General features: G+C 37.1%; 1 protein-coding gene across 1 annotated transcript; it reads right to left on the bottom strand.

The window, feature by feature from the left end:
- Positions 1-458: 458 nt before the first annotated feature.
- On the bottom strand, positions 459-4225 carry LOC25479574 (NHP2-like protein 1). Its single transcript, XM_013588021.3, has 5 exons — positions 4068-4225; positions 3858-3978; positions 3583-3686; positions 860-991; positions 459-763 (listed from the first exon to the last, which is right to left on the bottom strand). The coding sequence occupies exons 1-5, from the start codon at positions 4068-4070 to the stop codon at positions 737-739; spliced, it is 387 nt and encodes a 128-aa protein (XP_013443475.1). The 5' UTR covers positions 4071-4225; the 3' UTR covers positions 459-736.
- Between the last annotated feature and the right edge of the window lie 13843 nt (positions 4226-18068).

Raw genomic sequence — 18068 nt, 5'->3', positions numbered from 1 at the left:
TAATAATCATGTTACATTATATAATAGTACAAAGTCTTCATTTAAAATAAATATTGGTTGGTATCCATTAAATTATGAGTTACTTAAGGAGAGCGTATTCATTGCTTTTTGAATACATGAATGAAGGTTGGTGCAATAGTAAGCAAGTCACAAAAGTGATTGGTCAAATAAAAATCAAGAGATTCATAATTGAAACAGAAAAATAGCATTTAGAGATTAGTGTGATTATTTTTAGTCATCCAAAAAATCACAATAAGTCTGTTCAACTGCTTTCAGAGTTCAATGGAAATTTGAATATACCAAAAACTCGAATATGCTCCCCCTACTAAAGAAAGCGTTCAAATGTCAAGTTTTTTTTTGTAAAAAAGGAAAAATAAAGCACTCAAAAATTCAACTTGTCCAACCAAGTGAAAATGAAATAAACAGAATAATATACTCTTCTTATTGACAACTAAATATATCCTCGACTTATCCAAAATAGCGAGTGAAAAATTCACACACAATTTAAATTTACTCAGCACTTTCCAAAATAGCATTTATAGTGTACACAAGTTTAAGACATTACACGAGCACGCAAACTTAAAAATTGCACTTTCAATCCTCAAACAGTGGATATAAATATTAATGTATGTTTACATCTAAAGCACCTTTTCGAGTTGAACACAACTCGTCCAGTCAAAGCCTCAAAAGGAGCATTCAGCAAACTCAAGAAGCCCATCATACCGAAATCAATCTTTCAGATCAATAGTTTCTCAATAGCATCCTGCATATCAAGAATGTCGAAATGTGTTGGCATTATAACAGCTAATATAGTTTGTTGGTGACTACATAATAATATCAAGCAAAACATGGTGCATACCTTCAGTTGCTGTATTTGAGATTTGAGTTGACTTCCCTCATTGGTTGTCACAGAACATGCAATCACTGGCCGGGTCACACCGCATGCGCGTCCAAGTGCTTGTTTTGATGGGACAAATACATAAGGAACATTCTGAAAATTCAAATAATTACATGGTTATTGGGCTTTTCAACTGTCATATATTAAAATGCCAAGAACATGAATGAATAGAAATAGATGTGGCTGTAGTCTGGAAAAAACAAAACAGGGGAATATCAGTCAATTTGGCATATATTGGTAATAGGTTGGATCTCAGGATGAAATTAACATACATAGCTATTAAAAAAACTTAAGATTTGTCTCAGTACCCAGCTTACAGTTGACCACACAGTAACCCTAGCCACAATTTACAAAAGGCATGGAAATCAATTATATGTATAAGACAATGTGGTGCAATGTGTGATCGTTGGAACATTACGGATCAAACTAGACCATCACTAAGGTTCACGGCTACTGGCTAAAAGATTGGTTTTGGGGCTTGTTTATAGTAAAACACAATTTAAGCTCCAGACAAAGAAACTTGATCAAAAGCCACTACACCGATTACTTATCAATAAGGAATTTGATAGGGTAAGTAGCCACAGCGAAACTTGATAAAAAGCCACTACACAGATTACTTTAACAGTTACCAACAAAACAATTTCCATTCAATAATCCCTCCCAAAGTGGGAAGGCATTACAAATTTCAACATGGCATACATGCAGATAATCAATGCAAATCAAACTCAAATGCATACCGCTTGGGAAATCATGAGTCATGAATACAAACATGTTGGAAAACAAGCCACTTTCCACAAGAAATGAATCTAAACAATATGTATACACACACACACACACAAATAAGTGAATAACTAATTCCTAATTTTTAAATCCCTCAAATGCATTAACAGCAGAGTCAGATGCACAACAAAATTTGAAACATTTCTCATGTGTGATAGAAAATTGATATCGGCAGTAACCCAAAGAACCAAAGTTATAGGCTCAACCAATTTTTCAATTAAAATATTCAAGAAAACAAAGGAAAGCAGCAGAAACAACAACAACAACAAGGCCACGTATGAGAGGGAAAAAAGCTTGTTACTTCAACACTTGGGTGATGGTGGTGGATCTGGTCAAGTGGCGGAAAAGAGGGTACATGGAGAGGATTGAAAGGTGGATGGAAATTTAGAAGGAAAAAAGGATTTACGAGTTTGGGGCTCTGCCACCGCTTCTATTGGTTTTTGCAGGACACGTGGCAGCGATTGAGCACCGGTGGAACCAGCATGGTTTGGGTGACAATGTCAATGGTAGTCGTAGACATTTGCGTGCTGCTAGTGTTAGTTTTCTACATTGGTCTGGTAGTGGTAAACCATGGAAGAGACTTGATTCAGGAAACCATTGTCCTCTTGATGCTCTTTGGGCACCTTTTGATTTGTATGGACATCAACGTAGACATGAATCATCATAGAAAAACACTACTAGGGCAATTTGATGTTTCTGCTAAAATTTTAAGCTCTGAACATGTACTTCCTTGAATTATGATTTTTTTTTTGGTTCATTTTCTATGTCCACTTGAGTGTTGATGAGATTATATTATTAACCAGATTGTAATGGTTCATTTTCCTTCTAAATTTCTAAGCTCTACTATTATTTCATTGAATACTGATTTTTTTGATTAATGTTTTTTGTTCCACTTATGTGTTGATAAGATGAGAGATTATTAATCAGATGGTAATGTTTAGTCATAGTTTTCTAGTATTTGTTCATATATAAGCCCTTTGGTCTGTTTTGTTTGTATAATATTGAATTTTATTTGATTTAATTCCAAAATTGAAAATAAATTAGATGAAGTAACCCAAAAGAACAAGATTTTAGTTTATCTTTCTTTTCTTCACCCAATTTATTTTTTCAATAGAGGAATTAAATCAAATTAATTAAATAGAATACAAACAAAACAGACAAAAGAAAGGGCTTGTAATAAATTAATTAAATACTGAAAAATCATGAATAAATATTTCTATTTGGTTATTAATTGCATCTCATCAACAGAAGTAGAACAAAAAAAATCAACCAAAATAATCAGAATTCAATCAAATAAAAGTACAGAACTTAAAAAATTAGCATAAACATGAATTTATTGCCCTAATAGTGTATTTCCATAGCGATTATGTCTAGGTCAAAGTCTAAACAAATCAAAGGGTGCCCAAAGAGCATTAAGAGGACAGGGGTTTCCTAAACCAATTCTCAACCATGGTTTACCACTAGCATACCAATGCAATAATCTAACCAAACCAGCGTGCAAATTTCTACCTAACCTTGACATTGTTCCTGCCCAAACCATATTGGTTCCACCGGTGCTTAACCGGCTCCACATGTCCTTCGAAAAACCAACAGAAGGAGTGGCAAGAGACCCAAGCTCATAAATCCTTTATATCTTCTAAATCTCTAACCACATTTCAATCCTCTCCCTGTACCCTTTTTCCGCCACTTGACTAGATCCGTGTCACCCCAGGGTCGAGGTAACAAGCTTTTCTCCTCTCGAAAATTGCCCCATACAAATAAAAAACAAAGGACAGCAGCAATAACAACAGTAATAATCGAAACAGAATCACAATCACACATGACCCGCCCCTTCAAAAACCCAAACATATTAAGAAGAAAAAGAAAAAAAAAAACAGACAAAATTAAATTTGTTGGAAATTTACCTTATCCTCAGCAAGCAAAGGAAGATGAAGAAGAATCTCAAGTGGTTCAGTGTCTGCAGCCATCACAACAAACTCAGAAATGCCTCTGTTAAGTGTCTTCGTAGCTGAAAAAACATATAAAACAAAATCATAACCATACAATCCAGTATCACTCACTAATCATAAATCAAACATAACCCATTTAAAATACCACTTTTTTCTTTCTAATCATAGAAACTGAAAATAAAACTCATAACACAAAAACAGAAATGAACGAATATTCATCAAAAGCTCACCTTCATTGGCACCCTTTTTGAGTTGCTTGTAATTAGCAGCTTGTTGAACAAGATCCATTATCGTTATCGTAAGTTGTGCATCCGCCAAAGGGTAAGCTTTTGGATTCACTGTTTCTCCAGTCTGCAGAAGAAAAAAAAAAGGAAGAAAAATGAGAAACGGAACGATAAAAATTGTTCCAAACAATGAATAGGAGAAAGGAAACAAGGTACCATTTTTGGGGCGGCGGTGATTGATGGAAGAATAGAAGAGGCTAGGGTTTTGGCGTGAAGGAGACGAGAAAAAATGTGCGCGCAGTAGGGTTTATAAGAGACGACACGAAATAGCTAGAACCATCAGGCTTGTGTCTGACTAGATCTGCTTTACATGTAGAGCCCATTAAAATATTTGATTAAATGAAATTTTGGATTTTCGTTCTAGCCGCTCGACTATTTGATAATAAAAAAATATTTTAGGAAAATTTTATGGGTGGATTGGGATTCTGTCTGTTTACCGAGGGAGGAGGGTGGTCTAGGCGTGAGGAGGTTGAGGGAGTTTAATGTTTCTTTATTGGGGAAGTGGTGTTGGCGTATGTTGGTCAATAAGGAGGGGTTATGGTATCGAGTTTTGAAGGCTAGGTATGGGGAGGAAGGGGGAGGCTAAAGGAGGGTGGGAGAGAGAGTTCTTCGTGGTGGCGGATGATTTCTAGTATCCGTTGTGGTGTGGGGTTGTGGGAGGGGAGTTGGTTTGAAGATAATGTACGTAGGATTGTAGGTGGAGCCTCTAGCACATTCTTTTGGTCAGATAATTGGGTGGGGGATGTGTCATTATGGGTTAAATTCCCTCGCCTTTTTGATTTGGCAGTTGATAAATGGGTAACGGTGCAGCAGATGGAGAGTAGGGGATGGGCGGATGGTGGAGGTGCTTGGGAGTGGAGGAGACGTCTCTTGGCGTGGGAGGAGGAGACGGTGTCTGAGTGTGCATCTTTGTTGCATAATGTTGTTTTGCAGGACCATACTACTGACAGGTGGCGGTGGATGCTGGATCCTTTACATGGCAACTCCGTGAAGGGTACTTATGCTTATCTCACGACGCCAGATGTGCCTTCCGAACGTGATCGGTTTGATGATGTGTGGGTGAAGGAAGCTCTGCTTAAGGTCTCTATCTTTGTTTGGCGTTTGCTCCGCAATCGAATCCCAACTAAAGATAACCTCTTCCGTCGGCGCATCATTCCTTTCGACGACATTTCTTGCATTGTTGGCTGTGATTCTCCCGAGATGGTGGATCATCTCCTACTTCATTGTCCTCATTTTGGAGTGGTGTTGCATCGCATCTTTCAGTGGCTAGGCATTTATTTTATTGCTCCGGCGTCTATCTCCGATCATCTTCATCAGTTTTGTCATTTGGCGGGGTTTCCGCGCGTTATTCACTCTTTTCTAACGGTAATCTGGATGGCTACTGTCTGGGTTATCTGGAAGGAAAGAACCAACAAGATTTTTAACCAGAAGATTGATACTTTGGATCATTTAGTGGATAAAATTAAATTGATGTCTTTTTCTTGGCTAAAGGAAAACAAGCCTACTTATGCTTTTAGTTACCACGACTGGTGGCGGCACCCTTTACCTTGTATGAGTGTTTTATTGTAGCCTTGTGTTGCTTTGTTGTTCTTCAAGAGTGTCCATTTATGGCACCAGACATTTAGCTGTATTTTTTTGGTGGGTGGTTCTCTTTTGCACACCTTGTGTAAGTTGAATCATTGCTAGCTACTCTTTTTTTGGAAAAAAAATAAAAATAATCATCTTTGGTGATATAATATATTCCATTTTGGCTTGTTCAAAAAAACAAATTGATGGTAAACTATTTCATTTGTTTTAGCATACTATCGAATTTATGTCATATAAATAATAGCATTTTTAAATTTATTTCATTTATATAATTTTAAAATAAAATCATTAGATTGATTCTACCTAAATTACTTGTAGGGCCTGGGATAGCAATGGGTATCTAATAGGTAGGGTACTATAGTACTCTTCCCCATACATGCGTTTGTAAAAAATACTCGTACCCGATCCCATACTCGCGTGGGCAACAATTTTAGTGTCCTTCCCCATACCTTATGGGCGTCTAAGTACTCATACATGTACCCATTATCCGCACTTTAACTATCAAAAGACAATAAAATATATCACAATTGAAAATAAAATTATGGTCCCAAAATTTTTAAATCAACTCATAAAATAGTACGAATCATAATATTTAGTTAAATAAAAAAACATCCAAAATATCCCTTGAAAATAAAAGTAAAAACATTCAAAATACATATAAAAAAGTGCATACTAAAATAAACATCAAATTGATTTAAGGTATGAAAGGAAGAATGAAAAATTATCGTATTAGTTTTTAGGTTTAGGTATAGTCATAAATAGCTAAAGAAATTGAGTAATTATGCACCAAAAATAAATAAAGTATTTATTATATTATGTAAATATGTATATGTGGGTTGCGGGGCTGAGTAGTATAGTGCCCTTACCCGCACCTATACCCACTTAAATTTGCGGGTAATTACCTTGACCCAAGCCCATACCCATGAAAGCGGGGTTTTACCATACCAATTGCGGGTATTTTTTGCGGGTGTCCATTGGGCCTGGGTCCAATTGTCATCCCTAATGTACGCACACAAAGTATAAAAAAAACAAAAAAAGGAAAATTCTTAAGTGTACAAAAAATGTTCGTCGGAATGGCTCAAGATGTTCATAGTTGGTTCTTTTTTATTTCTCTATGAAGGTGAGAAAAACACAAGAAGAGAGGTTGAATTGTGTTAGTTTTTTCTTCTTTTAAAACTAAGTCCAGAGTCTGATAGAGTTCAGAGTCTGGAACAATGTTCAGAGTCTAATCCAGCGAATATAAAAGATAATAGAGAGAGAGGGGGGGGGAGAGAGAGAGAGAGAGAGAGAGAGAGAGAGAGAGAGAGAGCAATTATTCTGGTTCCTTCCACAATCTGGAAGTAGTCAAATCTCCCTTGCACTTTCAAGGAGATTTTCACTATAATTCAATTTGATTACAAATGTTTAAGCACACAAGCAAAAAATTTCTTATGCTCAAGCACAAAAGCAGAAGACTTCTAAACAAACAAATTACAATGAAATAAGTCTGGTTTCAACATTTGATATACAATCAGTGGTGTTCACAATACAAAACAAATCAGACTCTTAGTGTAACACCCCGTTACCCAAAAGCAATTAAATAATAATTAAACATACATCATAGTAAATCCCAAACGGGCATGTCACACTACATTTTCAAAATTTCTTAAATAGAATATAAAAACTATTTAATAAACATCCTTCAAAATCATCATTAATTTGCAGCGGAATATTTGCATCAAAAGCAACAACGACAACTGTTTAATTCTCCATAAATAAATTTTGGCATAAAAACCTCATCAACATAAATTCAACAACCAATAAAGGGCTACATCATTAAGTTCCAAAATTTGATACATAGGAATGAAAATAAGCAGATAAATCCCATCCCGTACGTATCAGAGTCCTAGACACTTGAGCCACCACCTACTACTCAGGATCACCTGCAAGTTACCCATAGGAAGGGCAACATTTTCAAGCAGAAGGGGTGAGATTCACAACAATCAATATAGATAATAATTCATCAAATGAATCTAACACCCTAACATAATTATAATTCACCAATATATAAATATATCATCATTAACAACATCAACAACAAATGGTATTTATAACCAACAACATCGACTCATGCAACTACTCAACGACCCCACTAAGACCCCTCAACAATGCACATGCATGTGGTACCAATTTACAGGGCAGTAGCCCTCACCGGATATTGAATGGTTAAAGCATTCATTTAGGGCATAAGCCCTCACCGCTTTGAACAATAAGTGTTCCAGGACACGAGTCCTCCCGCTTTGAACGACAAGGCGTTCCAGGGCCAGAGCCCTCCCGCTTTTATGCTTATGCAACTGACTCCACTTGTGTATATCTACATACAACTTCAACAAATGCATATATGCATATATGACTCACGACCCACAATCCAAGAACATGTATGATTTAATTAAATAAGCATACATGACAGTCAACAACAGGTCATCATAATCAATCCAACAGTCCAGAAAATACATAATTAAGCATAACTATGCTCATACATTCAAGTTCATTCAACATTATTCAATTAACTAACAAACAGCTTCAGAATTTGGCAACTCGCCTCGCGAGTACATCTACTCGCTATGGCGGCACAAGAAAACGGGCTGCTCGCCACAGCGAACTCAAGGCGAACGAAAAACAGGTGCTCTCGGGAGTTTTGACATTTTTCTCACTAAATCTTCATTTTTAAGTTCCCTATTCATCTTTTTAATCTGAAAATTGTCCCAGACCTCTCTAAAATCATCCAGGCACCTAAAACTATCCACATTACAGCTTATAACAACAATTCAAAAATCATGTTTTTCTCACGGGTACTCGCCATGGCGAGTTGGCTTGCTCGCGGGGCGAGCGATGAATGTCAGCACGACCAGAATGCAGGTTTTTCCCCAAAAATCCAATTTTCTCATTTTCACTCCCCAAATTGGTTTACAGATGTGAAATAACTTGCTATATGCACTCATAACCTATTTCTAACATCAGAACAACAATTCCTACACCCAAAATCCAATAATTCACCATAAACCTAAAATTCCCAATTCTAACACAAACCTGTTAAAATCAAAATCAGAATTAACCATCTACACTATTGAAGTAAACCTCACCCTTACCTTAGTTTTGCAGAAAAAAATGCACATCAATTGATTCTCTTGGCTCTACTTGCTCTTCTCTCCCTTTTCTCCCAAAAGCTTGGTTGTACGTAAAAATGTTTCTCTGACTTCTCTTTTCTTAACTCCCCAAAATGTAACTTCATTTTAATTCATTAAACTCCCCTTAATTCTATTAATTCTAATTAACTCCCCAAACTCCAAAATAATATTAATTTCCCACTTATTCTAATTATTATTAAAATAAACTATATAATAAAATAATACACACCACATGAATCACAAATATTATTTAAAATCATTTAAAAGACCCTAAATAAATCAAAAATAAATAAAGTATGACTAGGGCGTTACACTTAGTACTCTAGAATCACTAAGATATTGTACCTGCAAAAGTACAATAATTGATATTAGGGTTAATATGTATTGTCCATGCCTTGGGAAGGCTCTGAAAGGTTGTATTTATAGCCTCTATGGGCCTGATTTATCGTGACTTAAGCCATAAGTAATGAGAGTATTGAGGTCTTTATGTCGAGCTCTAAAGACTTCTAGAAGCTTGTTGAGGCGGCGCCATAGGGAGGGCTCCCCCTGGGCCATAGAGCCCTTTAGAAGGGCGTTAAGACATCTAGGAGGGTCTTTAGACCCTTTGGGAGGACTTCTAAGTCTTTAAGAAGATATTAACGGTCCACAGCCCCCCAAGCATGAGTCTTGATACAAGGCAGAGTGATTAATTTCAATGCTTTCTTCAAAAATTCGCTACGTATGTTTATGTTTTTATTCGTGTGTCTTGGGGTGCTTTCGCCGAGGCTCTTAGAGCCCCCTAGGAAGCTTTATTTATTTTAATTTGTGTAGATGCTAACATTTCCCAATTTTTTCTTTTACTCAATTATACGATGATGGTTCACAACAACCCCGCAAGCACGAGTCTTGGATAAGGCGGCATGATTTGTAATGGCTTGACGAGTTGGCTTTTTTTTTTTTAGAAACTTACGGCGAGTTGTCCTAAAATTACGAGGCGAGTTCTTCTATTTCTAATATGATCATGCAGTTTAGATTTTGTGACTTTTTTAGCGGCACACCTAGACATTCCAGAGTCTTTCTTGAGGGCATTTAAGCCCTTAAGAATATAATGATGGTCCATAACCCCCCAAGCACGAGGCTTGGGACAAGGCAAAGTGATTAATTATAACGTTGCTCTTTCAATATTGGGAGATGGGGGATTTTGCATCTGCATGACATCTTCGGCGAGTTCACAGGTGTATGTATGGGCAAGCCCTTTTTGGCGACATAGTACTTTGTAACTTCATTGTTGATGTAATTTATCGGGGCGAGTTGTGTAACAGCCCGATTTTTAGCTAGATTTATTTTAATTACTTTTATTATGTGTTTTATGTGTTTGTGTGTGATTATTCTTCATTGGGTGCATTTTCATGGGTTTCCATTACAGAATGGTATTTTAGTCATTTTGGACTTAGGGGTATTTTGGTCATTTTGTGAGAACGGGTAAAATTATAATTTTGGTGGGAATTACTTTTAGTGATTAGTGAGAATAGTTATTTTACTAAGTTACTAGAGTAAAACTAAGATTTTACCGTTTAGTGACCGTTAGTGACATTTGACCGTTACTTAACCATTATTAAGTGGAGGGTTAGGCCCAATAAGGAGACTTAGTATAAAAACCTACTCTTTTGAGAATTTCCTCACACTTTCCTTCATAAGATAGTTTTGAGAGTGAATAGAGAGAGAGAGTGGGAGCAAGAGGAGAAAAGGGTAGAGAGAAGAGGACTTGAAGAATCAAGGGTTGGGAGAAGAGCTAGGAGCAAAATTGAAGTCTAAGCTAGAGAGATTAACCTACTAAGGTAAGGGGGATATAATTCATCATAATCACTTATTGTAATTTCAATTATTTGTATGATAAGTGTTTAATTGGATGAATTGATTAATTGTTCATATATGATGAAATTCGTGCTCTAATTGTGATGACATGCTTAGATGTATGAAGTTATGAATAATTGAATTGTTGTAGTTGAATTACATGTTCAAAGTGTATGAAAATGGGTATGTGTTGAAAATATGCTCAATTGGTGAATTATGCATTGTTGTTGATGAATTGTGATAAGTTTCATGATCAATTGATGTTGTTGTTGATATGTCATGTTGTTGATGATAATTCATGGCTTGAGTTTGCATGATTCATGGTTTGTTGTTGAGAAATGAGATGTTGTTGGTGTTTTCGTGAAATTTGTGAATTGGTCCAATTGTCAAGTGTTTTCAAGTTTGATTGAGTCTTTGTGGGTCTTTTTAGTCATATTGACCTATAAATATGTTTTGGAAACACATTTGGGCAATGAGGGATCAAAATTGGGCATTTGGGGTGAAAAGGGGTCCAAACTCGTAACATTTTCTGCAAAACTGTGAAGGTTCGCTTAAGCGACCTGGTAAGCGAGTATTCATACTCTTTTCTGGGTTTAGGTCGCTTAAGCGACCGGTGAGCGAGCTGGTAAACGAAGTTTTCTGGTAGCTACTGGAACTCGTTCGCTTAAGCGAACATGTGGTCGCTCAAGCGAACTGGTGAGCGACCAGTCAGCGACCAGAAAACGTGCAAGTGTATTTGTCACTGTAACTCGTTCGCTTAAGCGAACCAGGTGGTCGCTTAAGCGAACAGCTCTAGTTTCAGCCACATTAATCTTTTGTTCCGGGTCTTTGGGGGCCAATCTGAGCTTTGTAAAATGATTCTTTAAGCATGTTTAACTACTGTTAATCCCCTAAAACCTACTGGAACAATGATTAGCTTGCCTAAACTTGGAATTCTTCATTTTAGTGTTAACTTGGGAATTTTTGGGAATTCTAGACTTTTGTCGAAAACAACTTTTGTAAACTAATGAAGCTTGCAAGTTGAACCTACAGCTCATATAGACTTAGGTAAGAGTGGTCAAACATCTTAATCATGTAAAAGGGATATTTCGGGTGGGAATGTGAAAGGTTGTGAAAATGGGGTTTTGTATGAACTTAAGTTATTCTCGGGTTGATGACTAATGATCCGGAGGTGGCCTAAGTTCATGATTATATTGTCGATTAAGATTGTTTGAAGGTTGTCAACTTGTCTATGTCGTTTTGCCTTGGGATTTTTCAATGTTGGTCGGTGACCACTTGATATGGTTTTTGGTCGGAAATGTTTCTTGAGCCAATTGTCTTATGAATTGTTGTGACCATTTTTATATGACTAAGTTAAGTTGTATGAATGAATGATTGTATTGGATATGATGTTTATCATGAGATGTGTATGCTATCTTACTTAGGATGTAAGGAATGCTTGAATGGTGAAACTATATGTGATAGTTGAAGTTGAATGACATTTGTTGATTATTGATAATCATGTTGATGTGTGATGATGAATACTATGAATTAATTGTGTATGAGCATGTTTTCTTGATAATGCAATGTTGTGGAGGTAATCAATATAATTGGGTGTTGTCCTATATATTGAGGTGAAAATTGTGGATTGTTGTCGCATTATCGAGTCCTTGTACATGTCCATGCATCATAGTCGTGTTGAGATTTTATATGATGTTTTATTCATTATTGGGCTCTGGCCTAGCAGAGATCTTTTGAGATCTAGTTTGTGGACTTCGGTCTTGCAGAGATCATTTGTGATCTAGTTTGTGGACTTCGGTCTTGTAGAGACCCTTGGTGGTCTGGATTCAGGTGACGACCTTGAGGTGATTTGGTACCACATGCATATATGTGTCAATAGGTGCATATCATGACATGAGTCTTATTGATATATGTGATTGGTGATTGTGTATGAATAATTGTGAATTGATATTTGTTCATGACACATGTGATTGGTGATTATTGATGTGAGATATTGGGGTTTGATGTAAGTATATGTATGAGAATATTATTATTGATCAAGTACATGATGTTTATATTGAAATATTCATATTAACTGTTATTTGGATTATGATGATGTAATACTTACCCCTAGTGGTTTTAACCACCTACCTATCTGTATGGATGGGTAGACGTTGTGCAGGAGTAGTGTTTGGTGAGTTCTTGTGCTTGGTGATACCGGGATCTTTCTCCGGTATCGGTGTTTAGAGTTAGATTGGCTCTGATCTAGGCTTCGTTGTGTCGGTCTAGATTAGCTTTTGTTGGACTTTTGTCATGTTTGGAGATTACCCGTATGTTGGGATTTTGAGATGCATCTATGTTGATGTAATGATTGATTCATGACATGTATATTTGGATTACTCTGGTTTATATTCCGCTGCGACCGATGAGATTATTTAGGCATGCATGCTTGAATCTTTGGTTTTGAATTTTGAATGATAATGTAGCCTCTATTTCTTGAATAAATGTATTATTCGCATGTTTAATTGCTTTAATAGAAATAGGAGTGTTACAAGTTGTACATGGCGTCCTAAATACTTGTGATTTTTATTTTGGATATAACTTGAAGCAGGCGAGTCCTTCTTAATACTTTGTATTTTAGTATTTCTTTGTCTCCTATTCGTGCAACAATTTTTTTGTTGCTTGTAGTGTTGTGCTCTATTTTGCTTCGATTTGTTGATTGTTTGTTAGTGGTATCTGTGATTTTGTTTCCTTTAGGCGATCACAATGTTGTTTCTAGTTATTTATTGTTTCCTTCAAAGTTTGTCCTTAATTTTGCTTTGTGGTGCGTTTTTTTTAAGTGATGCTTGCTTTTTTGTTGAGGAAATATGGCTGTTTTTCTAACTATAGTTTTGGTCATTTTCTGACGATTGCTGGCGATTATCTTTTTATAACTGTTGACGTTTTATGGCAGTGTGGATAATATGTTTGACGAGTTGAACTTTCCTATGGTGTTGCGTCGAATTTCGTCGCATAGTTTGTGCTTTATATTTTATGGTTGTATCTTTGTAGGCGAACATGGTGTGTAGAATTTTTGTAAGTTGCTCGTTTTGTTTAGATCCTGGTATGGTTGACAGGGCGTTCAGGGCCACGTAAGATTGATACTTTCGTTCAGAGCCTCGTAGGGTTGACATTAAAAACTGTTCAGAGTGTAACACCCCGTTACCCAAAATCAATTTAATAATAAATAAACATGCATCAGAGTAATTCCCAAACGGGCATATCACACTACATTTTCAAAATTTCTTAAATAGAATATAAAATCTATTTAATAAACATCCTTCAAAATCATCATTAATTTTGCAGCAGAAAAATTTGCATCAATACAATAACAACAACTGTTTAAATCTCCATAATTAAATCTTGGCATAAAAGCCTTATCAACATAAATTCCACAACCATAGGGCTACATCAGCAATATTCAAAAATTGATACACAGGAATGAAGGTAACATTAAAATCCCATCCCACGTAACAGAGCCTAGACACTTTGAGCCACCACCTACTACTCAGGATCACCTGCAAGTTACCCATAGGAAGGGCAACATTTTCAAGCAGAAGGGGTGAGATTCACAACAATAAAGATAGATAATGAATGCATCAATTGAATCTAACACCCTATCATAATAATAATTCATCAACATATATAAATATCATCATTATCAACATCAACAACAAATGGCAATTAAAACCAACAACATCGACTCATGCAAGACTCCACAACTCCACTAAGACTCCTCTACAATGCATGTGGTACCATATTCAGGGCCGAAGCCCTCACCGCTAATCGAATGGTTAAAGCATTCTTTTTCAGGACATAAGTCCTCACCGCTAAACACCGCTTTGAACAACAAAGTGTTCCACCGCTTTGAACGACAAGGCGTTCCAGGGCCGGAGCCCTCCCGCTTTTGTGCTTATGCAACTAACTCCACTTGTGTATATCTACATACAACTAGACAATGCATATATGTACATATGACTTACAACTCCGCTAAACGAAACTCCATGTATGATTTAATTAATGTAACATACATCACAGAGATCAACAGGTCATCATAAACAATCCAATCATTCCAGAAAAATGCACAATTTATCATATTCATGCTTAAACACCAATACCAATCAACAATAAACAATTAAACACAAACAGCTCTGAAACTGGGCAACTCGCCACGCGAGTGCATCTGCTCGCCATGGCGAGCTCAAGCAAAAAGGTTACTCGCGGTGGCGAGTACGAGGCGAACTGGAAAAGGGGTGCTCTCGGGAGTTTTGACATTTTTCTCACTAAATCTTCATTTTAAAGTTCCCTATTCATCTTTTTAATCTGAAAATTGTCCCAGACCTCTCTAAAAACATCTAGGTACTTAAAACTATTCATTTTACAGCTTATAAATACACTTCAAAAATCATGATCTCACAGGCACTTGCTCGCGAGGCGAGCCATGAAGTTGCTCACTCGCGAGGCGGGAAGATCTACTCGCCTAGGCGAGCGATGAATATCAGCACGACCAGAACCCAGATTTTTACCCAAAATCCCAATTTTCTCAATTCCACTCCCCAAATCAGTTTACAGATGCTAAACTAAGTGTTGTATGCAACCATAACCTAATTCTAACAACAAAACAGCAATCTCTGCACTCAAACCCACTAATTCAACATAAACCTAGAATTCCCAAATTCTACCAAAACCTGTTAAACTCAAAATCAGAATTCAGAATCAATACAATTGAAGTAAACCACACCCTTACCTTAGATTTGCAGAAAGAAATGCACAGCAAAATCGGTTCTTGGCTCTACTTGTTCTTCTCTCCCTTTTCTCCCAAAAGTTGATTTTCACGTAAAAACGTTTTTATGATATTCTCTTTTCTTAACTCCCAAAATGTAACTTCCCTATATTTCATTAAACTCCCCTTAATTCTAATAAATTCTAATTAACTCCCCAAACTCCAAAATAATATTAATTTCCCACTTATTCTAATTATTATTAAAATAAACTATATAATAAAATAATACACACCACATAAATCACAAATATTATTTAAAATCACATAAAAGACTCTAAATAAATCCAAAATAAATAAATTAACGACTAGGGCGTTACACAGAGCCTCGTAGGGTTGACACTTTAGTTCAGAGCCTCGTAGGGTTGATGTTAAAAACTGTTCAGCTCCCAAGTCAAACTTTCACCAGTTACTCCACCCCAAACAACCTTCACTAGAGGTATATCCTTGCCTCTCAACTTCTTCACCTCACGGTCTTCAATCCTCAACGGTAAGGTCTCAACTGTAAGGTTGTCTCTAACCTGCACATCATCTCTCAGAATAACATGCGAAGGATCCGCTACATACTTCCGAAGTTGCGACACATGAAACACAACATGCAAATTCGAAAGATGTGGTGGCAAACCAACTCTATATGCCACTGTTCCAACCCTCTCTGAAATCTGATACGGACCAATAAACTTTGGAGTCAACTTCCTCGACTTCAATGCGCGTCCTACACCCGTCATAGGAGTAACCCTCAGAAATACATGATCACTCTCCTGAAACTCAAGGGCCTTCCTACGCTTGTCATGAAAACTCTTCTGTCGACTCTGCGACGCTTTCATCTTCTCTCTGATCATCTTGACTTTCTCTGTAGTCTGATGAACCAAATCCGGTCCCAACACAACACTCTCTCCTGACTCAAACCAGCATAAAGGAGTCTTGCACCTCCGACCATACAAAGCTTCGAACGGTGCCATACCAATACTCGAATGGTAACTGTTGTTGTACGTGAACTCTATCAACGGTAGGTGACTATCCCAAGCTACACCTTGCTCAAGTACACACAGTCTCAGTAAATCCTCTAAAGATTGTATCGTCCTCTCCGACTGACCATCTGTCTGCGGATGATAAGCCGAACTCAACCTCAACTTTGAACCTAAAGCATCTTGCAAACTCTTCCAGAATCTAGAAGTGAACCTCAGATCTCTATCCGACACAATACTCGACGGTACACCATGTAGCTTCACAATGTTATGAATATAAATCTCCGCCAACTGAGCTACCGGATAACTGATATTAATTGGAATGAAGTGCGCCGACTTCGTCAACCTGTCGACCACAACCCATATAGAATCATGCCCTCTCGGAGTGTTTGGTAAACTCGTCACAAAATCCATAGAAATGCTATCCCATTTCCACTCCGGCACATCCAACGGTGTCAACAACCCTGCAGGCTTCTGATGTTCAACCTTAGACTTATGATAAGTCAAACATGCATACACAAAATGAGCGACGTCACGCTTCAAACCGGACCACCAAAACAGCTTCTTCAAATCATGATACATTTTCGTAGCTCCCGGATGAATAGTCAAGCTACTCTTGTGACTTTCCTCTAGAATTAACTTTTTCAAATTATCATCATCAGGAATGCAAATTCTTCCTCTGAATCTCAACACACCCTGATCATCAACCTTGAAGTCACTATCCTCAGTGCCATTACCAGCAACCATTAAATCAACAAACTTCACATCCACTTGTTGAGCTTCTCGTATACTATTCAAGAAATCACTGTTAATCTTCAGCATCCCCAACTGAACACTCTGAGGTGTCAATTCACAGACAAGGCTCAAGTCTCTAAACTGTTCTAGCAAATCGAATTCTTTCACCATTAAAGCAGACATATGCAGCGTTTTCCTACTCAAGGCATCTGCAACCACATTGGCTTTACCAGGATGGTAATTCAAGCCAAAATCATAATCCTTCAACAGCTCCAACCATCTCCTCTACCTCATGTTCAACTCCTTCTGGTCAAATAAATATTTTAGACTCTTGTGATCACTGAATACTTCAAATCTGGAACCATACAAATAATGCCTCCAAATTTTCAAAACAAAAACCACCGCAGCCAATTCCAAATCATGCGTAGGATAATTCTTTTCATGAATCCTCAACTGTCTAGAAGCATACGCTACCACTTTACCATCTTGCATCAAAACACCACCCAAACCCAACTTCGACGCATCACAGTAAACAACAAAAGGTTCTTCCGGCTTCGGTAGAATCAAAATAGGAGCAGTTGTCAATTTTCGCTTCAACTCATTGAAACTACTCTCACACTGAGCATCCCACACAAACGACTCACCCTTACAGGTTAACCGAGTCAACGGAAGTGCTAACTTCGAAAATCCCTCAATGAACCTGCGGTAATAACCAGCCAAACCCAAGAAACTTCTGATTTCAGTCATTGACTTCGGAGTCTCCCATTATGATACTGCATCAACTTTCGAAGGATCAACTGCAATACCACTACCAGAAATAATGTGGCCAGAAATAATGTGGCCAAGAAAGGATCAACTTTCGAAGGATCAACTGCAATACCACTCTCATTGTGATATTTTCATGGATTACCGTATTAGAAGAGTATTTTGGTCATTTGGCGGGTAAGGGTAAAATGGTAATTTTGGTGAGAATTATTTTTAATATATTGTGAGAACCCTTATTTTACCAAGTTACTAGTGTAGTGATTAGTTTTTACCGTTTAGTGACCGTTGGTTATATTTTACCGTT

Source organism: Medicago truncatula, chromosome 2 (genome assembly GCF_003473485.1).
Source record: "Medicago truncatula cultivar Jemalong A17 chromosome 2, MtrunA17r5.0-ANR, whole genome shotgun sequence".
NCBI classification, from domain to species: domain Eukaryota; kingdom Viridiplantae; phylum Streptophyta; class Magnoliopsida; order Fabales; family Fabaceae; genus Medicago; species Medicago truncatula.
Note: the sequence above shows the minus strand (reverse complement) of the source record. Positions and strands in the feature narration are given on the sequence as shown.

Excerpts from the sequence above, each read along its gene's own strand:
- LOC25479574 (XM_013588021.3), bottom strand. Across the intron at positions 3,687-3,857 it reads CAAAAAGGGTGCCAATGAAG|CTACGAAGACACTTAACAGA; the intron begins GTGAGCTTTTGA and ends ATGTTTTTTCAG. Across the intron at positions 992-3,582 it reads CTTTGCTTGCTGAGGATAAG|AATGTTCCTTATGTATTTGT; the intron begins GTAAATTTCCAA and ends TTGAATTTTCAG.